This window comes from Eremomyces bilateralis (assembly GCF_010015585.1).
Source record: "Eremomyces bilateralis CBS 781.70 unplaced genomic scaffold P152scaffold_28, whole genome shotgun sequence".
Taxonomy (NCBI): Eukaryota; Fungi; Ascomycota; class Dothideomycetes; order Eremomycetales; family Eremomycetaceae; genus Eremomyces; species Eremomyces bilateralis.
Genome location: NW_022985094.1, coordinates 230636 through 252247, shown reverse-complemented (window position 1 = coordinate 252247; position 21612 = coordinate 230636). Strand labels below are relative to the sequence as shown.

General features: G+C 47.8%; 8 protein-coding genes across 8 annotated transcripts; 3 read left to right on the top strand and 5 right to left on the bottom strand.

Annotated features, from left to right (window-relative positions):
- Positions 1–1058, bottom strand: P152DRAFT_461946 (uncharacterized protein; the record flags this gene model as incomplete). Its single annotated transcript, XM_033680237.1, has 4 exons — positions 872–1058; positions 522–803; positions 291–474; positions 1–155 (listed from the first exon to the last, which is right to left on the bottom strand). Coding segments are annotated over exons 1-4 (702 nt in total), but the record flags the coding sequence as incomplete, so codon positions are not given.
- Positions 1059–5693: 4635 nt separating this feature from the next.
- Positions 5694–7023, top strand: P152DRAFT_461945 (Thioesterase/thiol ester dehydrase-isomerase). Its single transcript, XM_033680236.1, has one exon. The coding sequence runs from the start codon at positions 5850–5852 to the stop codon at positions 6885–6887; it is 1038 nt and encodes a 345-aa protein (XP_033530715.1). The 5' UTR covers positions 5694–5849; the 3' UTR covers positions 6888–7023.
- A 3555-nt stretch (positions 7024–10578) lies between these two features.
- Positions 10579–11185, top strand: P152DRAFT_476840 (uncharacterized protein; the record flags this gene model as incomplete). Its single annotated transcript, XM_033681541.1, has 2 exons — positions 10579–10895; positions 10948–11185. 2 exons carry the CDS (start codon positions 10579–10581, stop codon positions 11183–11185), a joined length of 555 nt encoding a protein of 184 aa, XP_033530714.1.
- A 667-nt stretch (positions 11186–11852) lies between these two features.
- Positions 11853–13764, bottom strand: P152DRAFT_461941 (uncharacterized protein). Its single transcript, XM_033680235.1, has 3 exons — positions 13182–13764; positions 12762–13138; positions 11853–12716 (listed from the first exon to the last, which is right to left on the bottom strand). The coding sequence occupies exons 1-3, from the start codon at positions 13345–13347 to the stop codon at positions 12087–12089; spliced, it is 1173 nt and encodes a 390-aa protein (XP_033530713.1). The 5' UTR covers positions 13348–13764; the 3' UTR covers positions 11853–12086.
- P152DRAFT_175630 (uncharacterized protein) lies at positions 13428–14909 on the top strand. Its single transcript, XM_033674135.1, has 2 exons — positions 13428–14068; positions 14111–14909. Exons 1-2 carry the CDS (start codon positions 13759–13761, stop codon positions 14824–14826), a joined length of 1026 nt encoding a protein of 341 aa, XP_033530712.1. The 5' UTR covers positions 13428–13758; the 3' UTR covers positions 14827–14909.
- A 6-nt stretch (positions 14910–14915) lies between these two features.
- P152DRAFT_175612 (glycoside hydrolase) lies at positions 14916–16546 on the bottom strand. The gene is made up of 4 exons (XM_033674134.1): positions 16323–16546; positions 15861–16273; positions 15070–15816; positions 14916–15025 (listed from the first exon to the last, which is right to left on the bottom strand). Exons 1-4 carry the CDS (start codon positions 16391–16393, stop codon positions 15006–15008), a joined length of 1251 nt encoding a protein of 416 aa, XP_033530711.1. The 5' UTR covers positions 16394–16546; the 3' UTR covers positions 14916–15005.
- A 1342-nt stretch (positions 16547–17888) lies between these two features.
- Positions 17889–19017, bottom strand: P152DRAFT_461938 (RmlC-like cupin). The gene has a single exon (XM_033680234.1). The coding sequence runs from the start codon at positions 18862–18864 to the stop codon at positions 18073–18075; it is 792 nt and encodes a 263-aa protein (XP_033530710.1). The 5' UTR covers positions 18865–19017; the 3' UTR covers positions 17889–18072.
- An 810-nt stretch (positions 19018–19827) lies between these two features.
- Positions 19828–21451, bottom strand: P152DRAFT_175595 (uncharacterized protein). Its single transcript, XM_033674133.1, has one exon. It carries the CDS (start codon positions 21208–21210, stop codon positions 20083–20085), a length of 1128 nt encoding a protein of 375 aa, XP_033530709.1. The 5' UTR covers positions 21211–21451; the 3' UTR covers positions 19828–20082.
- Positions 21452–21612: the final 161 nt, after the last annotated feature.

Genomic DNA, 21612 nt, shown 5'->3' with positions numbered 1-21612 from the left:
AAATGCCTCTTTAAAGAGGTCTTTACGCTTATATGGCGTATATGCTTCATAAGCAACCATCTCGTCGTAAAATTGCAGCAGCCGCTGCCTGGCATTCTCATCTTTGCCATCCTCAATCCACCGGCGCACCTCACCCGCAAGATTCGCAAACACGCCTATTACAGTTAGCGAGCTTCAAAGCTAGGATAACTAAGAGAACTAGTAGGAAAAGCAAGAGAAATAGGAGAAATAGGAGAAATATGCGAAATAGGCGGAGAACTAGAGAACTAGGGGGAATAGGGGAAACTTGCTCCTGCAGTACCACTTCCCAGAAGTGGAAGACCCGTCGTAATCTAGGTATTCATGCATGTAGCCGAAAACGTTAAAGAAGTTAACGGACGAAAAAACCGACTCCGACTCGATAAATTTGGTAAATTTATCTACTGCAATTGATGCAGCCACTGTATCCTCTTCGATGAGCCGTTTAACGTAACTCTACGCGAAATTAGCAAAAGAACAACTTAGTAAGACGTATAGCTAGCCTTCATGTTCCTGATAGTCTCAAACTTGAAGCCTTTGGACCAGGCATGAATAAAGTCATGCGCTTCTCGCCACTCGACGTCATCCGCCGTCACAGATCCGTACACATTCTGGATCAACTTGTTTTCCTCAAAACAGCTGTGGAAAAAGAAATGGTTCCACCTCGTTGATCTGGACAGCTTCGCAACGCGAGCATTGTCCTCACTGACGGCTTCGGCGTGGTGATGGCGCTTCGCTCGTACCCGTTTCTTCGGGTTACGGAGGTAGGATTGGAAATCCTCGGGTTACTTAATGCGTCAGAGACTGGACTTCCTATATAATTTATATAAGAAAGGCAGTGTGCGGAGCATACTGGACGACCTAGTTCATCATCTTCCGCTCCAACATGGGAGCCGGACAGCGCCGGGTCTATGCCAGCAGCAGTGTTATCCATCTCAAATATCGAGTTTAAGAGTGGTTATAGGTCATCTGAGTCTTATATAAGAAGCTCATCTCATTTATAACGTGTCTACCCGTATGATTAGGTCTAGGAGAGCATCGTAGAGTTATGGTAGGAGCCGGATTAATAGGAACCCCCGAAGCTAAGCCGAATCTTAGCCGACGTTTTGCCTACTAAACCGTTAACCAACCGTTATCAAGGGTCAGCGCCACGGGTTATGGCGTGCCAAGGCGCATGATAACCCAGCCTTTGCGCAACCAACCACCGAGCCACCTAGTTGATATGCACTTATCTGAAAGTCTTCGTGGTGGCTGGGTTACTGGCGAAGAAATCGCGCAGCGTTAAGCCTTTTTCAGTAAAGCGTCCGTGGAAACTATCGCTCTATACGGTATAGCTGTGACTTGGTGGTGCTTAGCTCAGGCATTTTCCCCTCTCCCCTCCCCTCCCCTCCTCTCTCGATAGAACGAGCCTGTCTCGATAATAATATAGAGATAATTTACTCGAGTTGTTCCTACTAAGTACTGCCATCAGACCGTGAAGAAATGCCTCCTAGCTCGCAGCTCTCTATAGAGCATACGATCGAGCTGAATAACCGTTTAAATGCAGCGACACAACGAGCCCTTGCAACACCAGATGGCCGAGTAACGAATACAAGGAGAATATATGAGCCACGACAGCAAGAGTTTATTGTGAGAAGCGCTTTCGTACGGGGAATCTAACGAAGGAGGAGGCTAATTCGGTTAGGCGTGGTGCCAGAAGAACCAGTGCAGCGACGGTATCCTCGTTACCAGTCCAAAGATTATCCTCTTTCTAGAAGAAGAGGTTATCGGTCGTATAGCAAAGCCGACCCAGCCAGGCCGGAGGCTGAAGCAGCCTCGTACGGGCGCAGATGGCAATCCGATCGTACAAACGCTCGGAGCTCGATCGATTGAAACGTACGTCTCTGCAATTATGGAGCTGTGGAAAGTGCAGTACAGCCTTCTTCAGAACCAAAATGTCCCCGCCCGGTCGTATGCGTTGAAGCAGCTGCTGCAAAAGCGTAAGATGGCCGAGGTGGCCCGCAAGCGAGAAGAGTACGTTGATCGCGGTACTGGCACACTGCTCGACGGCTATTCAGAAGAAGAGTTCGTACGATGTATACGAGGCTGCTGGCAGCCCGAGGCGTCTGAAACGTCTGTCCGGGCAGGCAAGGAAAGAAAGCGAGAGAGACCGACGTCGCAGGTCTACAGCGGATGGCTTCGTACGGCAGTCGATCTCCTCTTCTCGCATAACATGCTTCTGCGTGGGGAGACTGTACGAAACGGAGAACTGCCTGATCTCTTCGCCGTCCCGCTGCAGAATGAAGGAGCAACAGATTGCCGTGTTCTCTGTATGATTATAGACAACGGGAAGACAAACGCCTTTGGGAAGCTAGAGTATGGTGTTACCGTACGGCACAAGGAGCATTGGAAATGTTTAGTCTCTCAACTGGCGTTCTACCTCTTCTTCCGCTGGGACCTTGAGAAAGAACCGCCGCCGACCTTCAAGCAGCGCTCAGATTAGTATCGGACGAAGATTTTGAAAGGTGGCCAGAATACCCATCCTCTCTCGTACGCTACTCAGCTGCAGTAGGTCAATGAGATCTTTGACCGCTATGAGATCTCTTCATACAAGAAGACACATGCCGGACGAAAGCAAGGTGCTCAGCATGCGGAGATACTTGGGGTCAGCGAATCTCAGATTCAGAGAGCTGGACGATGGAATTCGGATTCCATGTCGAATGCATACCTCAGCCACATTCCCCGAAAGTTCGTACGAGCAGCCGCTGGCTTCTCTCCCAGCGGCCGAGGAGACTACTTCATTCCGCGAGCACAGGTCCTGCCTCCTGAGACTCTCGTACGGAAGATCTGGCCATGGGTGGACGAGTGGATCGAGCGGTTCCAACAGAATGAGAGCACCGTGCGTGAGGATCACCAGTTAGAAGAACAGGGTGAGGGAGATCGGAATGACCTTGCTGGAAAGGCCTTCCTCCGGCTACTTGATTATCTTCGTACGGTGCTTCTTCAGGACTTCGTACTAATCCGCGATGAGTTTCCACACCACCCTCTCTTCCAGCATCCGATCTTCTCTGATCCGGAGTACCTTGACTTTATGCGGAGGATGAGGCAAACTCTTGCTGCTGAAGTAGTTCAACCGCAAGATGTACTCGTACGATAAGCTGTTCCGATAATTGCAGATCGGTTGAGTGTGATGGAGACCAATATTGGACAAAGATTACAAGAGATGTTCGACTCTCTTCGTACGGAACAGTGCCGCCAGCGTACGGTTCTAGATGATGTATTCAGTGGCAGAACACCTCTTTACCTTAATGTAGGACACTTATCCTTACTCCAGGATCCATTGCCAGCGGTTCGGACGGCCGCTCCCGGCACGGGAATACCTTCAACGCCGGTAATAGAAACTCCGGTTTCTATCGCACGCTCTACTCCTACCACCTCTTCAGCTCTACCGCTATTGGCCGCCAGCCCTTCGACTGTACCACCGCTACCTGATCGGCCGATTAAAGAGAATGGAGAGCCAATCTATACTATGTCTCGTACGGTAGAAACCGTTGATCAACTCTGGCGAGAGTGGTTTGAAGGATTTGCACCTAATCCTTCCGTACAAGCGTTAGAGTTAAGTTATGGTGCCTTATGGCGACAGAAAGATTCAGAGAAGACGTGGTATAGTCGTAGAAAAGCTATTATCGATTATATCCGTACAGTATCTGAGGCGAAGAGAATACCAGCTCTCCTTGCGGTAACACGGTTAGAAGAGGTGCGTACGAGATCAAAGTGGAGTTTACATCATCTCTACAAGGAGATTGCTTAAAAAAAGAGTAATCTACTTGGATAAGCTCTAAGATTGATAGAGGAGGTGCTCGTACGATAATAAATTAATTTGGAATCAAGCAGGAGGAAGTAAAACGAAGAGGAGGATCAAGAGAATCAGGAAGAGAAGGAAGAGGAAGAGAAGAAGGAAGAGGAAGAGGAGAAGGAGAAAGGGGAGGAGGAGGAGAGGGAAAAGGAGGAATCGAGTATCCATAGGACAGAAGCTTAGACTTATAACTACACCTTACTGAGTCAAATGAATCACCCCTTCCGTACGAATTCCTATTTTAGAAAGAGAAATTCCACCTACGTACGAATCTCTATCTCAGAAGGCTCACCCTATTATGCTGTACCTTGGGTAGTCGGGATTTCAATACAACAAGTTGACTTTGGTCACTTGTCACTTGTCACTTGTTACTTATAAGTCGATATATCTAACAGCTTACCGTCCCTACCGAAGATCTCAACCAAGATGGTTAAACATAAAAATATGCGCGTACGCATGGATATCCATACTTTCTCTGCTACTGCTACTGTTATTGTTGTTAGTTACAGGCAATAAGAGTACCATTTCCGCGATGGGTGTTATGTGTGAAGAACTAAGGTCTTGGCATTTTTGCCTAATAACCCAGGCCATGACGCACCAAAATTGCCCTTATGATATGTCCCAGTTATCTTCAACTGTTTTGCTAGCTAGATCTCCTTTTTGGAGAGACAATGGGAATCGTCAAGACCAACTTGCGTTGTGACTCTACAGCAACTGAGCTAAAGAAGCAAACGTGCTTAATCATCACCCACGCGTGATGCGACACAACCGCTAACCAACTGTTAATTAAGCAAAACGATCGAGGAAATTTCCCGATTGAATTCTAAACCGCTGATATATCTAACCGTTGAGACGGTTTGATCGCAGAAGTTACGAGAACCACTTTCATTTATTGCAAAGCTAAAGAAGAAGAGCTATCTACGACGCGTGCGGTCACTCAGGCTGTAGTCAATACTACGCTATCTAGCACCGAAGCCAGCTTTATGTCCGGCGTCTTCGCAAACTAGGGCACGAGCACGATCGACCCCGCGACCCAAGCTTCAGTATCGGCGCTGGCTGCGACCGTTACGTCTTTGGTCTTGCCAGGCGTGACACTAGACATCTTCCCTATTGGCTTCCTCATCACACTTGTATAGACCGCCGCATTTCTTACGGCCGTTAGGTTCGGAACTATCGGCCCTGTACAGTTCAGGGACCAGTATTGGCGGCGGACGAAGAGGGAACTTGGTACGACTGTGAAGCGGATTGTTATGGGTTGAAACCCTTGGTTCGCTAAGGCTGAGAGCCCAAGCCTGATTAGGTTAAGGGTTGATTCAGCGTCCAACCTTCTTCGATGTAAACAAAGAAGGCTTCCCCAGCTTAGAAATATGTACCGTATATAGAAATGTATTCCGTAATAATGCTCACCTATTCGCCAGGCCGGCCATCGGCCTACACAGACCATCCGACCACCCCCCGGTCAAGAAGGCCTGGGCGCACAGTGGATGCTGTGCAACTCTACGGGTTAGGCCTTGTAACTCCATGATGATCGCAGAAGCCTGGCTTCTACATGAAAAGATGGCTAGCTGCCGTAGAATGAGATTCATCTCTCATAGCCGGCTAACACCATTGCATTAGCCGATGCGGTGAGAAAGATGAAGTGTGAATGGTAATCAAGAAGGTTCAAGTTACTGAGAGATTAACCAAAATATTATTAGAATGGGCCCCTTGCCGCCTATCTCCAACTTGTTACTCTGCCCATTAGTGGCTTCTCATTAGATAATTGCTGTAACCCCTTCCAGCAACGTTCAAAGTCCGAACTTCGCCGTCTCAGCAAACCGGAAGTTAGTTAGTGACGGAATACGTCCGTAAATTTAATATATTTCCCATTTCCCATACAAGTGATACATCCCTTTACATATATTTCTGAAGTCACGGGGAGATTTTTCATCGATCCGGTAGTTTTGGACTAGTTTCGCGTTATCCTTATCTCATCACTCTCGAATCCCTCGTTAAGATGGCTGCCCACGCTGTTGAGCTGGCACCAAAATCGCTGAGCGCCCAGTTAGCTCTCCGGTCGATTGGAGATGATCAGTTCATCAGTGTGATTCCTCCAGATCAAATGGCCAACTCGAAGAGCATCGCGTACGGCGGCTGTACCATTTCCGCCTCGCTTCACGCGGCCTTCCAAACCGTAGGCCCAAATTACGCCCTCTATTCTGCAACTGGAAGCTTCTTGGGCCCTTCGTTGGTTGACCGGCCGTTCATTGCGCGAGTACGACGCGTGCGCGACACGAGATCATTTGCAACTCGCGTCATAGACTTGAGCCAAAGCACGAACGCTGTTCCCTACGAAACCCTCACGAAGGCCGTGAAGGAAAACCTGGAGAAGACTGAGCGGAAGGTGATGATCATGATTGCGGATTTCCAAGCCCCGGAACCGGAGGCGCTGCTCCAGTATTCTGTCAAGCCATTCAGGCAATACTCTCCAGTCGAGATATGCAAGCCGCACGATCAAACCGCTCTAGAGATGGAAGAGAAGGGATTACTCCCACCGGGAGTGTCAGAAGGGTTGAAGAAGGAATTTGGGCTGGTCAAGAAACTTCAATTCGAACAGCGCACCACGCCAGAAGGAGTCATGGGCCAGACCTTTGGGGCGGCGAAGTGGTTGAAGACCAGCCAGGATGATCTGGATGTTACAGAGAAGACATCTGCCGACTATTTCCGACATGTTGGAACGACTCAAACCCAAGCCGAGAACGTGTGCGGACTTTCGCTCATGATGGACGGGGCGCTGTCGTTCATTCCGTTGGCGCATAACGCCATGTGGTTCGATGAAGCCGGCCCGTGCTCGACGCTTGACTTCGCCCTAAGATTATATGTCACTGAAATCGACCTCAGTAAGTGGCACCTAAGAGAATGGCGAACGATAGTTGCCGACCATGCGAGGACGTACACCGAGTCGAGGCTCTTTGATAAGACAGGGACGAAGTTAGTGGCGAATATGACCCAACAGTGCATTCTGAGACCAGCACCGAAGAAGCAAAAGTTATAGACGGAATGGTTTTTGAAGTTAGAAGATGGATACTGTCAGGCTACGAAAGGATGAGGTGAAACTCTGTAATTCGCGATATACGAGAATCAATCTACGAAGGAGGAAGGAAGATCTAAGTACATGCCGCTGTGTGAGCGATGATAAGTAGGCCTTGAGGTGCTCACAACACCGATCGTATCGTGAGGCATCCGTATCAGGCCATAAGGCAACAATACATTAACGCCTCAAAGCACGAAAAGTACGACCGTGACAGTTCTTTAGAATTAGGATTATTCTAAACCCTCGCTACACGCAGCTCGTTGCTCACGCGTAACCCCAGAGTAGGCGAGCCTGAGGATGTCCTGTTAGAGGCCTAGGACGCGTCCTCATCTACCTAATGATAAGTCAGGCTTCCGGATCCAGCTGCGAGCTAGATAGACCCCTATCGGATGGTTTTCGTATCCCTTTATATCCCTCAAGAGGCCTCCCTTAATGAAAGGACACCGTGTCTAAGCGGAGTCAGTAGACACAGTCGTGCTGGTATTGGTGGTATGGCGATACCACGCTCAAGGCCTGCGACCTGCACGCGCAACGCGTGCGTCTCTCTCATCGCCACTGCACTTAGCCATCAATAGAGAACTCTTCTCCATCAATGTTTCACCCGCGGCGACGTGGACGCGTACAGTTGGACTTCGCGGGCTTCTGTAGAATTTTCTTCTTAAAGAAGTGGAAAAATATTGAAAGAATGAAGAAGTAAAGTCTACGGACAGGTGGAAACTAGGAGGTTTTACTTCAGCGCAATTCACCATACTCACGATGGACAATTTTCAACACAGAATTTCAGTGAATACACATAATCAATGTGTTTTCCAAGCTAATGAAAATAACCAACTACTGTTGGCTTGCCGACCGTTAAAAGCTACGTCCTCCATTCACCAGTCACAATGTAAACCAGCAAATTGGCAACTAGCAAGGCATGGAAACTTTGTGATAGTTATACGAGTGGAATTAGCAGACTTTCGAAAACGGAAGCTGTTAATTTCAGGCCATGGTTGCTGAACAACCATTACTGTGATGTTCGCTCTTCGCAGGAAGACTTCTCAAGCAGTTTGGCCGGAGTGGTAGCAAAGATTCGTGTGAAAGCAGTGGTACGGAATATGAAACCATTGGAGACACTAAGATGAAGTGAGAATCAATGCAAAGAACAAAGAACCCTGTACATATATCTATGCGACCTGCTTTGATGGCCTTCCCCCTTTTGATGCAACTATATTGTGGTTGATCTAACCCGCCTCTAATTGTGACAGTCTTGGGCTTCGCCCAGTCTGTGTATTGTGGCCTTGCGGCCTAAGGCAGGAAGGATAGGTAGACCGTTTGCTCACAGATGTACATAGTAGATCGTGAGAGAGATCTTTTCCTTTTCTCTTTAGCAATTCAATAGCGTTACCAGCTTACCAAATCCTTCGTGGTTTGGGCCCATGACACTAATCAGTCGATTCGCACGAATGATCTAGGAGCCCCAGCACATGGTGCCTCGTCGGGATATCACTCCTAAACTATTAGGGCCGATTATGAGTCCCACATGACTGGCCTAATATAATGTTAACAATGCGCAGTATCGGATCGAAGATACATACACACGGCAGTACGCTCATGCCCTTTATCCCATTTCGGCCCGCCAGAGATCACCAGGCAGCATCGTACCACCATTCCGACAAAAACCTTCTTGATTCTAATGTCGACTGGTGGAGCTGCCTGAGGATAGTACTCTCGAGGAACTGCACGGCATCGGCCTCTTAACTCGGATAAAGAATCGAAATACAAGCTCTCTATCGAGAAGAGCACCCCAACAAACCGACTGACCAGAAGTAACAGAAACGAAAAGATACTACACAGCGATGAATTGACTCGGAATACGAAGAGCATACCGACTGTGTGTGCTGATCACCGAAGTTCCGGAGATATGATCAATTACTGCCCTCCACCATTCTCGTGCATAATTGAACCCGCGACTGAATCTGTACCGCCTGAACCGTTAACAATTGATCAGTTAGCTCCATCTGTAGTTGATGGGTAGCATCTTCTAACTCATAATTGCCCTTGACCTTTCCATGCTCGATATTCGCCTCTTGAAATCTCGTCGCGCAAGCTCTGCCGGCCGCGCCAGCCAATCTGGCCCCAGCATCGAGACTTTTTGATTAACTATCTCAAGTTGCTGAATGCGCACCGCCTGATCCTTTCATAATCGGTGGGATTGCTATCCCCGGTGCCCAACACTAATCGCAGGTTTCCCCTGCTGGTCCAGCCTCTGCCCAATATCTGACCTTGTCGGCCAGATTCACCTTCACTTTCGTTTCCAGCTCGGAAATCCTCCTGTCTGGGCGGTCTTGCGTCAGTTTTGTCTCGTCATATCTGGCTGAAGTTTGATACAACCCCGCTTTGACATCGGGAAGGGAGAAGTCGCTTTCCCGAAGAGTGAGAAACCCGCACTATGGCTGAGCTTACGAATCAACGGACGGGAGAAGAATCCCACACTATGTCTAAGCTTAACAATGGATCGAGTCGACTGAGTAACGGGTCCACGGGTTGGGGTTATGATTCGCGGAGTTATAGAACCGGTGGATGAAGATAAGACAAGACATTTAATCGTATATCGTAAATATAACTCCGGTGGATGGGGTAATGAGACAGAAAGGATTGTCACGTCATGACAGTATGTTGTTAGAAAGTGAGGTTTCAAGATCAGCTGCAGGAAATCGGGATGCCAGTCTGCTCGATGAGATAATGACTCGACAACCCAATGCGACAATATACGAAGGTTCTACTAGATACATTGAACAAGCAAATGGCTATGCAGAGTATATTCGCGATTCAAGGAGCATTGCAAAGTCAAGGACAATTCAGAACTCCAATTCAGAGCTGCAGTAGAATATTGAAAGACGGGGGACTTGGAGAATATTTGTATACCGAAGATGCAAACGGGACATGCAAACAGAAGGGATGATGAGAGGAGTTGATGATGAATTTGGTGACGCAATACACTTGTTCATAGACGTACCACCCATCGATTCCTTCGGGAAATCATGCTGGAACTCACCGTGCCTGTCGACCCATCGTCTAGTCGAGCAATTTATCCATACCAGTAGAACTTGAGGATTCCGGTTTCCTGGATCCCGGAACGATCCGTCCCGCCTGGTCGGGCAGATACATAGGGTGTCCAGTGGAATCTGTGGATAAATCAAAGTGAAGTGATATTAAGTCCGAATAGGCAGAATTTTGAGAACTGAGCTGTGGGGTTTTTTGTTAGGTTTCACTCACATGGATAGCCAGGTTTCAGCTTACATTTTCCACCATCACTTTCCAATCACCGCCATCATATCTGCACGGATATCCATAGTCAAGTCCTTGTTCATAGAACGGTCTTCTTGTTTTCCCTTCGTATTGTAAGTCCAGTCCATCGGACGGGTTCCTTGTTGCCCCATCATCTTCTAAGCCCTGTCCCTAGGACAGGCTTCTTGTTATCCCATTGGGATTCATCTCATCAATCATCTCGACGTTGCTGCCGACATAAGTTTAGTCCTTAGAACAACTTCTTGTTTTCTTTCAATCCATCCCCCATCAACCTTGTCATCGGGACGGGCTTCTTGCAATCCGTAGCGTCGATTTCTCCAGAAAACCCCAGATCCAATCACCACTCCACCAAGCATCAGCAATGGCACGCGGCAAAAACAAAGGTTTAAACGCCACCGCGGCCAACATTCGCCATATCAAAGAATATGTAGGGCTAACGGACACCTACGATGTTGTCCCAAGACGTCCTCGACTTCCAGAGAAGAATCGGGTAGAAAATCTAGGGATCACATCACCACTCTTCCTATCCCACATGACAGTCGCTTGCCAATTGCAGCAAGTCAACCAAGCGCTTCGCATGCTGAGCTACAAAATGCAATCACCCCGGCCGCAAGACAACATTAGGGAGCCAGGAACACGAACCAGACGCGGCCATCAATCGAACGAGCCACTCAAGATGTGCTTGGCATCGCACTTGACCTTGTTTTTTCCGACCTTAACATCGACAAAGCTGCTGTCCTCAAGGTAGTTCGAGGTCCCTCAAACCGGACAAGCAAAATGCTAGAGGTGCCGACGAGCTAGACAAAGAGGATGAAGATGAGACAGAAGAAGACCTGGAGGAGAACGAATCGAAGGACGAACCGGACGAGCCGGGGGGCCTGGAGGACGCACTGAACGAACCAGAGGAGCCGGAGGATCTGGAGGACGCGCCGTACAAACCAGGGGGACGAGGGCAGCGAGGCGGATAAGGGTGAGGACGAGGATGAGGACGAGGATGAGCCCGAGAATGACGCTGGATCGACTCGAAGACAGTACACTAGGGCGTGAACGCATCATCGACATGGTACGATTGCATAAAGCGGGTCAAAGAACTCAACGCTAATAATTACCAGGGCAATCCATCCAAACTCACCAAAGCCCTTGTCGCATTCATCGCGCAGACTGGGATCCTCATCTCCCGCACGCGTTTTGAGAGGCGATGTATCATCACTCATCTGACAAGTTGGATGCCGAGCTAAATCCGATCAGCCTCTAATACGTTCTATTCTCTTGCGTTAATATCCAAGAACGCATTTCCAACCGCAAATGAATGGTTCGAATCAGCGGTGGCCAATATCTCGGAATGTCCGATCTTCATCAACATCCGAACGCTGGAAACGGTGTTGAAAGGAGCCGAGGGCGCGGTAGACACCATTTTCGAGGAACTCGAAGGAGTGAGAGAGGTATAGAATGCCTTCAAAATCAGGTTTCTGACACCGATTTTTCCCATTCTTCCACCACGCCATACAATGGCTGGTCTTTTAGAGGCACAATCACAATATTACCAATGCAATGCTGCATCCTCAATGGTGTTTATAGAAAGGTGAGGAAATCATGCCACTACTGAGCGCAAATGCCGGTGGAACGACACAGATGTGGAAATCATGAAAAGGCTTGAAAATTTGTATCAATCGACTTACAAACGGTATTCCATCCATCCTTCGGACCAGAACTTGAATGAAGAATCAGTTCCCGCAAGAACTATGAACACCGATGGACTGACTGACCATATCCCATAATGAATCTGCAACTCCGATGGCCTATGATCTCGTGTCGTAGGGAGTCGGGAGTACTAAGTGAGCACTTTCCATCGCCTCTGAAGCAACCGGATCAACCTGATTTGTCCATGACATCGTCTGGACCTACCACAGGACCCGTCACACTACCCTCCACATCCCCCAAGACGGTTTCTGGTTTGTTGTTTGGAACGAATGCGTACCTTGGAAGGGTTGCCATCTTCTCCTCCGGACTAACCTCATTATCCGAATAAACCAAACGGAAGTCTTTCTTTGATTTCTCCGTTGCACTTGGTTTGGATTTGTCCATTTCCTGTTTGGTGCTAGCAATCAGTTCATCAACTGACGCGGAGAAAGCGGCCGCGTTGTGACCATTGACTCCCTGGGTCTGGTTAGGGCCCGGTGAAGATGGTTGAGCATGGCCTTGATGCATTTGCTGAAACTGAAATGAATTCACCTGGGGAGCGCCAAAGGCGGGTCTTTGTGGAAGTCCCGGGGCATTTGGGAGATTTTGTCGAAGGACTTGCGGATGTCCTTGGAATGGGGGGGAGATGGATGGATATTGACCTGGTGAGTATCCACCGGGCATGGGAGGGACTTGAGGCATTCCGGGAACCCAAGATGGAGGGAAAGCTTGCTGACCGTAAGGCGGAAACTGTCCATAGGGAGGAGGACTGGTTTGGGGAGGGATATGAGGTACTTGGTGTGAAGGGAAGGGCGGGTGCTGGAAGAGTTAGTATCTGCTCAACATCTAGAGCGATCGACTTACGAAAGGAACCGGACTTTGAGTAGCAGCGGCTGGACTTTGAGCTCCCTGTAACGGTGTTACATCACCACTACTTCCAGCGGCTTCGGCAGCTTTCTTAGCTTTGTGTTCGGCCAATCTCCTCTTCAAATCGGATGGAGATTCGAATTTCGGTTTCTTTGGAGCATTTGCACCAGGAGCTGGGTTTCCGGTTTGTGCTTGACGATCGGCTTGAGCTTCGTAGTATTGTTGAAGGACGCGTTGTTTGTGTGAGTTGACGACATCCTCCGGGATACCTTCCATCCCAAAGATTTCCACATCCAAGCCCTGTCGATTGGGAAGGGCATTGTCAACGGCATTGAGGGTCTCTTTGTGGACTTGATTCAGATGAACGGACAAACCTGAGAGGTTAGCGATGCGCGTAAAGTCATGGGATCAACGTACCTCCAGCGGTATTCAACCGACGATTACATCTATCGCACTTGAAGTGCTTAGCCTTCTGATGAGATATGAGGATCTTTAAGTCATCGAAATCGCGCTCACAATAGTAGCACCAAGGTCGTGACAGGACATCTTCGACATCGGGATGATTCCTCTTCTTCTTTCCCATGATCGGTTCTTGATGGGTTCTCGGTGACGGAGTGAATATCGATGGTTCTTGATGAGTTCTCGGCGGATGATCTTGGTTGAATGACAGGAGTTGTTTCTGAGAGGCGAAGTCGCGAAGATGGATGTCGCGAAAACGGAATTGTTGCCTTGTAGCCTGACTACAATTTCCCACGTCCTGTTCGACTATCACAACTCAAGAATTACTCGATCGATTTGTCCAGATCTTTGCTCTAAGCCGGTCTAATCCTCAAGGGATTCATTGTCGTCAAAGATGTCCGTTCTACATATGAGGCGAAAGGATGAGTCATGGGGTATCAGAAGGACGGGAACTCCACCTGTGACCATTGCTTTCTTAGCTAGTTACCCTCAGACCGCCTTTCCGTAAGTCAATTCTACTCCAAAGCCACAAGAGATGGAGTCGAAGCCGATTATTCTCCATCTTGGAGATGATATCAAGTGGAATCATGATCTATACCAGAAACTACAGGAGAGATTTGAAATCAGAAGAAGTTACAAGATGGATCGTGGGGCGTTCATAAAAGCCCTCAAAACGAAAAAGTTTGGGAACTTTGTGGCAATATATCGCCCATTCTGGAATACCGGAGGGGAGATGGGGAAGTGGGACCGTGAATTGATCTCTCTTCTCCCAAATTCCTGCAAAATATCCGCCAGTGCCGGAGCAGGATTCGATTGGGTTGATACGAAGGTGATGGCCGATCATGGTAAGTGATTCTTCCAAGAGTATCTCGAACTAACCTTCGTAGGCATCGTATATTGCAATGCAGCATCTGCTTGTACCGAGTCAGTAGCCGATGCTGCAATTTGGTTGATCCTATCCACGTATCGATTGTTTTCTTGGTCGAGTCAAGCAGCTCGTTCGCTCTCCGTCTCCGAATTCGTTGATGCCAATCGCAACATTGCTGCCATATCCAATAATCCATCTGGTTCAACTCTTGGGATCATTGGTTTGGGTCGGATTGGATTTCGTGTTGCGCAAAAAGCACAGCAATGTTTTGGTATGCGAATCATCTACCATGACGTGATGCGTATGGATATTAAGAAGAGCATCGATGCCGAATTCCACTCCCTCCAGACGATGTTGGGAAAGGCAGACTGTGTCTTGATTGCAACACCATTTAACGGCGATCAACTACTATCTCAAGAACACTTCCGCATGATGAAGAGAGGTAGTCGTTTGGTGAATGTGGCAAGAGGAAAATTGTTGGATGAGGATGCCCTCATCGAAGCGTTGGAGTCGGGTCAACTTTCGGCAGCCGGATTGGATGTTCATTTCAATGAACCCGTCCTCAACCCGAGGTTGGTGAAGATGAGGAACGTGGAACTTCTCTCACACACGGCTGGTGCCTCTCTAGAATCTCATATCGGTTTTGAACGTTTGGGAATGGAGAATATTCTAAGTTTCTTTGAGACTGGCAAGGCAATAAGTCCTGTGAATCTTCAGATGATGGCAAAATTCTGATTCAGAGAATGAAAGAGCATGCAGAGCTGACACTCATACACAAGTCTAGCGGATGGTCCTCCCTATCTAGACATTCTTTGTCAACCGTTGACTAGATAGCGGAAACGATTGTGGTTTTATATTTCGTAAATAATGACATGTCTAACCAAGCAGGCCTTCCCAACATCAGGGAGTCTTGTCTAACCGCACTGTCCTGGGTCTACAACAGTTAGTTATGTCCGAATGTTGAATGGATTGACTTACGTTGACGATCGGAAAGGGGCTGTGGGAAAAGTCCGCCAGCAAGTAAGTCTTGCATATCCCATTCCGGTGCACCCTCGGTTTTCCAGGTCCAGAAGATCCAACCCGAAGCTTTCTCGAAAGCATCCAATTGTGCTTCGATATATCTCCGGATATTCGATCGATCCGCTTCACTCAAACTAGCGACACTCCCAACATACTTCCCATCACAACTGCCGTATGACGAGCCACCCTCCAAGGTACCATCATATCTTGCTCCTCTCCCAAGACCATTTAACCATTTCGCACAGTCGGTCATGGCTCCCGTCCATTCACCAGAAATTGTCCATTTATTGTTCGAAGCCATTTGATTTCCGAACCCACAAGCGGACTGGACATGCTCATCAGGAGACAAGGCAATCTGTCCATCGAAGATCTCATAGTGGTGAGTATCAACCATCAGGGACCACATACCGTCACCCCAATCATTCCAATTATCAACTCCCATGAAAGCATCGGAGAATGGTACAACCACATGTGAGCCTTTGAGCTGACCCCAACCATCCATATAGAACTGTTTGACAACGTCCATATTCAAGACGGGTCCAAGAGGCTCATTGAGTAATTCAATTCCACCAACGGCTGGATGGTCGGCATGATCATCGCGAATTTTCGCTATAGCATTCAAAGTCTGTTTGACAGTATCTCCTTGAGTCCAATCGACAGACCCAATTTGTCCGGAATTGTCAAAGCCATTTTGTGAGCCCGGAGCTAAACATGTCAGTCCCATCCTCCCGGCTCAATTCTTTGCTTACCTCCATGGAGGTCGATGATGACCATAAGACTGGCACCTTGTGCCCAGTCGAGAGCACGACCCAAGAATTCATATGCCCCTTGGACATAAGGGTCGCCATCACGAGAGATGACGCTCCAATATCCGATCGGAATTCGGACATGATTTAACCCAGCCGCAGCGATTTGCTGAAAGTCATCTTCGGTAATCCACGAATTCCAATGATCGTTCAATCGACGGAAGGTTTCATCTTTACCCAGAGCTTGACTGAAAGTGTATTCGTCTTTCACGATTTGGTTATCTGCCCACTCCTCAAAAATGGATGGAGTAATCCAAGGTTCAAGTACAAGCCAACCACCAAGGTTAACACCTTGAACTTTGTTGTTATAGTCGAACTTCAACGGATTACCGTCTTGGCGTTTGAAGTTGGTGAACCTGTATACGTTAGTCTCTTGAGTGTAGTTGAAATCTAGTCTCGACATACTCAGCTGGAGCTCCAATAACATTAGAAAGAAGAGTTGCCCCTAGAGCTACACCAAAGGCGCGAATCAACATCGTGATTGGAGAGTTGAGATTGATAGATTGCCTTTAATCGTTCTCTTTACCAAATTAATATTCCCACAGAGTAGCTGATCATCGATGCCAGAAGAAAGACTTGACAGATTACAAAATCAGAACTAGGCGAATAGAAGGACTTTAACCAAAACTCCAGCTTAAAGTGCATGCCAGGGTACGGAGCCATCTGTATCTCGGAAAGATCATCAAAGTCAACCGTGGTCGAGCCGGACGAGGTCCTACAGTTGCAGGTCGATGTGACCATTAAAATGAACTGGGGATCATCAACGAAACCGAACCAGTCGCGTTAGAAAGCTGGCAGATCTTCCGCCTTGTAGTGGGAATAGCTACCATGGCGAGTCGTCAGAGGATAGGACCCTTGTCTAACTCTGCCTTGGATGTAAACCATGTCAGCATCATGAAGGATTGGTTGGAGATGGTAGAGAATGTCTTTGATATCCATACTGGTTATTGTTCGAAGTCATTCTGCTGAATTGCTGCCAACACATCAATATCGATTTGTCCACGAATGTTCCCCTGCAGAGTCCACCTCGACATTTAATCGTCACGGATCACGATGGAAATCGGTCCATCGATGAGAAGAGGTTAGTTGCTCCGGACGGTGTGTTCAGGCACAGCGTCGTGAGAGGCGATTGGAGGACAACCGGGAGATCGACACCCACATCGGCGAATGACCCCATTCAGTTGGTGTTTTGCGGGGTTCACGGTCAGAATGTGAATAATGGCGGTGATCTTCGACAACATCAGGCAATGATCGGGGAACCAGCCAAGACTCAAGATCATGAGGTTGAAGATTGACTTTTCTATAGTTAAGGGTACGATGGTGTCACCACTCACAAGCAAAGGTTTCCTACTATGATCAGTTGAATTAATAAGGACTTCCCGTACTAACGGTTCGCGTTTCAAAGAAAAGGTTTTATTTTGACGTCCACTCATTTGTTCTATACAAATTTGCAGAGGTGACGTACTACTTTAAGGGTACTTGTATTCTCCAAGAATATCGATATGATACTGCTAGCCGGCAGCCGCTGATCAAGACCTCCCGTGGTTCCCTGCAAAAGTCCGGATTGGAACCTCGCCAATCGCCTCACCATGTGGTGCCTCTAGGTCTCCTTCTCCCAGAGTTCGACTCTTTGTTCTGTTTCTCACCCTCGCAATTTTATTGGGATGGAGGTACGTCCAGTCGAAAACCCCTATGCCGCTAGGCACCTTGGAAAGCAATCCCGCGCACTTGATCGGTCTTTGCGAAGAAAAGATGACTCAATTTTGGTTCAAGTGACCGTCAACGGCGAACGGTCAACTCCTTCTGTTGCCCTATCCTTGAGACACAGTTATAGTGGTTACTCAGACGAAAAAGATCTGATAACTTCCTATCTCAAACGTGAATATCATTGGATTGGGTCCGGTACTGTGGAGTGCACAATACATGGCATCAGACTTATTGTTGTAACACAAGGACAAGAAGGAGAAACTGGATGGAATTCTCTAGAATTAAAAGGGGTATTTCAATAGAGCACTCAGACCGCTGACTCCAATAAAAACAGCTGTAAATGGCTCGGTAGTTCTAGAAACAAACCACCCATCGAAATTGGAACGCCAGGACGATGCTCGCTATTGACTTGATGCTCCAAAAATCAAGATTCTATCTCACAGTGGCATTACTTCCTCTTGGGAATCTTGCATTTCTCCAAACATTGCTCGACGTTACGGGCAACATTAGCAGGAATCTTGCTGCGGAATTCTTCAATACGGTCTCCATCAAATTGTTCCGGGAAACCGAGGACCGCCTCGATTGTCTCGCCATCCAAACCGAAAAAGTTCTGTGCAATCTGAGATGCACCGGGGTCCTCATTGTTGAGGGCAGCAACGAAAGTAGCATCATTACAGGTTGGATTGACCTGATAATGGATGCTACCCATAGGAAACAAAGCGGCCTGAAGTGGGCCAAGTTTGCCAACGATTTCCGATTTTTCACCGGCATCGACAAGTCCGTTCTCAAGGATATAACCGAAGTCCACCTCACCACTAGTGACGGTAAGAAGTTCGGCAGCTCGTGGATGGACATGAGGGGTGTTGATGCCACAAGCACCGAGGAATCCAACAGCAACGGAAATTCCTGATTCGGCGAGGATGGGCCAATTCTTGGTGTTGGCGAGGTTGACGGCACCTCCCTTCGCGCCTGGTGCAGGTTTCGGAGGGTTGAAGTCGAAAGAAACGACACTACGTAGTTCGTCTTCAGGAAGAAGTTTGCCGTCACGAGTGACAAGTTGCTTGAAGCGATCGACTAGAGTGGGTTGGGTTAGGAGCTTGGTGAAGTCGACTGAAGGGGCTGGAGGGATAGGGGAGATTGCAGAGGCAGAACGGGGTTGTCGAAGACTGATTGGCTGCGGAGCAGCAGTGGCACCGGCTGCAAGTGCAGCGATGAGGAGTTTAATGATGGTGAAAGACATAGTGTTGACTGATTGTAGATGAGTAAGAGTAGATAAGTGAGAGAAGACTGGAGAATATCTAGTATCTGGTCGGTAGGACTGGCTGGTGATAATGAATTCAAATCATCTAGAGGCGGAGACAGCACTCTTATATAGCTTACTGTCTTGTCCGAAATGTCATCCAAACTCACCTTAAGGCGGACCGTCAGGTACAAGGCCATCTTCGCGCTTATGCCCTGTTCGACGCTGGATGCTAAGATAGCAACAAGCAGGCGGTTGTATGACAGCGCCACTCTATGGGGACCAACATAGCGCTAAACTAAGCTTATTCTCTACGCTTAAACTTTAAACTTTAATCAAATTCCAGAACATACAAAGGCAGTGCAAGTACAGCCATGGAGCAATACATCTCGATCCGGGAGATTGGGGCCGTGTTCGATCTGCTCAAGGTTTAATTCTATTCCTGGGTTGTGGATGGTTGGTAACGATCTAGACATATCCACCTCCTTGTCGAAATTGGGAGTATGATTCGACCAAAGTCAAGGAAAGTTGGTGTTTCGGTCGGAGAAGAAGCCGAGAAGTTGAAAACGGGATGTTTGAAGAATTGAACCAATCAACACCAACGTCCAACAAAACACAGCCTCTCACCACACCCCTGTTATTCAATGTCGATTTCCTGTCAGCAGCCCCCAAATCCCAAAATAGATCATCATCCTCCATCATTAACATCGGTTAGGCACATGGATACTAGAATAGCCGGACGGAACATCGAGTGCCAAATCAGAACTCTATGCCGATTCATACAGCCGGAATCCGAATCCATACGGAATGATATTTTAGAAGAAAACACTGATTGCCTTGATGACATCCAAGTCTAGGGTATCTTTCCGGAAGAGAAACCCATTACCTGCCATATCATAAACCATGAACCAAACTGATACCCCATATCTCTTCATCAACCATGAGCCACAACGAGAAAGCGACAATGTAATATGAGAAAGTCGCTGATGCCCCAAGCTGTATCCATGCATCTCATGGTTCATGTCTTATACCTCATGAATCTCTTCATCCATCAAAATGATCATATCAGGCGTTCCATCATCCTCATTTGCTTTTAAGGCCTCCTGTACCGTGCCTGATGAACATTGACGCGACGTTGACCAACAAGAGTCCAATTGTGTCAAGGTGTGTCTCGGAGCCGTGTCGGCCGAAAAGAAAGAAACAAAGGAAATAAAAGCTTTAGGTTTCCAGATCATCAATAACCATCGGATCAACCCGCCAGAATGGAAGCTCCTGCCATGCTCGATCCATCGAATCAGCTATTCTTTCTACCCCCATATATCCTGACGGGCAATCGGTATTCAAATCCCATTCATCGGGTTCCTCCGCAAGGAGAGCTCCTTGTTGAAAGAAGTTGAAGACTTCTTCATCGACTGAATTGAGACTAAAGCGACTAGTGTCACCTGGTCCACGAATACGACGTCGTAGTCTTCTCTCGCTACGACTGATCCCTTGTCCATCCACCATATCTCGATCAATCTCACAACTGGCACGATCACTACCTGAAGAACCAAGACTCTCGGTGTATGTTCGCTTTTGATAAGATGATCGTTGACTCCAGCGTTTTTGTCGTTCAAGTCGACGACGTTGAATTTCCGTGTCTTCACCGTCGGTGCTGTCATCGGAATGTTCTTCATGGCACTGCAATCCAGAGAACTTAGAACAGAACTCTCGGCTCTCTCTTCGCTTCCGATCTTGATTGGAATTGAGATCGGTCTCAGCATCCGAGATATCGGGATGGACAACTTCGGCGTCGGCAATATTGGTGGCAGTATGGACTTCTTCAACCGTGAATGTAGCGAATCGTTGTTTGCCATCCGCAAATACATGGATCGATGGTTGAAAATCCCGTGAAGAAGTTGACGAATCGGAGAGGTGCTCATCGATTTCAGGGATGGCATCTCGAATAGTCAAAGGTTCCTCATGTATAAGGTCTTCATCCAATGCCTCACCTGAGTCGGAGACATATGAGTCGGAGATATCCTCGACATCCTCAGAGTTATCCTCATCTGAGTCGGAGATATCCTCATCTTCAGCTTCCGAACCACTGATTGACATTTGTGATGGAGAACGGTGAGTGGATCCCGGACCTTGTGTAGAACCCCAAAGAGATACATGTCTAGGTAGAGAACCTGGATCATCGGAAGGAGGCGAATGACTGAACTGGAACATGCCAGCCTGCCTTTTGTTCAGAGCCATGGCGGGACGAGTCTTGGTTGAATGAAATGAGTCGTCCGGAGAGGTCGGTGGTGACGAAGGTCGATGGGTCGTCATTGTGGGATAATTCGCTTTTGAAGTGTGTCGCATATTGCTATCATCCTCGAATTTTCCTAGATTTCATTCCGTAAGCCCCGAATGATCATTCCAAGTTCAATCGGAACCAGTGATCCTAGGATCGAACAATCCAGTTATAAATTATCGACACCGAAGCGCACTGCGCAACCATAAAAATCGAGGTATAGGTGAATCAATGGTCTGTAGAATCAAAGTCATTTTTTGTATGAAGGTCAGGTTCGAATGAGTTCCTGGTTCGGGATCGTGAGATCGATAAGGAGAAAGACGATGAACCACGGGTCTTCAACGTTGTGCCGGGCTATTTCAATCGGCGTAGAACGTTCTCAATAAGTTGTAGTAGTGAAAAGGTTAGAGAAAGCCACACATGAATAAAATCAGAGGGAAAGGAGAAAGAACCAGATGATTTAAAGGACT

What these genes read in the sequence shown, in the direction of transcription:
- P152DRAFT_461941 (XM_033680235.1), bottom strand. Translation starts at nt 13,347, where the DNA reads ATGGGAAAGAAGAAGAGGAATCATCCCGATGTCGAAGATGTCCTGTCA. An exon ending in TCGGTTGAATACCGCTGGAG is followed by an intron (nt 13,139 to 13,181) that starts GTACGTTGATCC and finishes CTAACCTCTCAG; the next exon opens with GTTTGTCCGTTCATCTGAAT. An exon ending in CTCAAAGTCCGGTTCCTTTC is followed by an intron (nt 12,717 to 12,761) that starts GTAAGTCGATCG and finishes TAACTCTTCCAG; the next exon opens with CACCCGCCCTTCCCTTCACA.
- P152DRAFT_175595 (XM_033674133.1), bottom strand. Translation starts at nt 21,210, where the DNA reads ATGCGACACACTTCAAAAGCGAATTATCCCACAATGACGACCCATCGA.
- P152DRAFT_175612 (XM_033674134.1), bottom strand. Translation starts at nt 16,393, where the DNA reads ATGTTGATTCGCGCCTTTGGTGTAGCTCTAGGGGCAACTCTTCTTTCT. An exon ending in CATCATCGACCTCCATGGAG is followed by an intron (nt 15,817 to 15,860) that starts GTAAGCAAAGAA and finishes TGACATGTTTAG; the next exon opens with CTCCGGGCTCACAAAATGGC. An exon ending in GCCCCTTTCCGATCGTCAAC is followed by an intron (nt 15,026 to 15,069) that starts GTAAGTCAATCC and finishes TAACTGTTGTAG; the next exon opens with ACCCAGGACAGTGCGGTTAG.
- P152DRAFT_175630 (XM_033674135.1), top strand. Translation starts at nt 13,759, where the DNA reads ATGGAGTCGAAGCCGATTATTCTCCATCTTGGAGATGATATCAAGTGG. An exon ending in GAAGGTGATGGCCGATCATG is followed by an intron (nt 14,069 to 14,110) that starts GTAAGTGATTCT and finishes TAACCTTCGTAG; the next exon opens with GCATCGTATATTGCAATGCA.
- P152DRAFT_461945 (XM_033680236.1), top strand. Translation starts at nt 5,850, where the DNA reads ATGGCTGCCCACGCTGTTGAGCTGGCACCAAAATCGCTGAGCGCCCAG.
- P152DRAFT_461938 (XM_033680234.1), bottom strand. Translation starts at nt 18,864, where the DNA reads ATGTCTTTCACCATCATTAAACTCCTCATCGCTGCACTTGCAGCCGGT.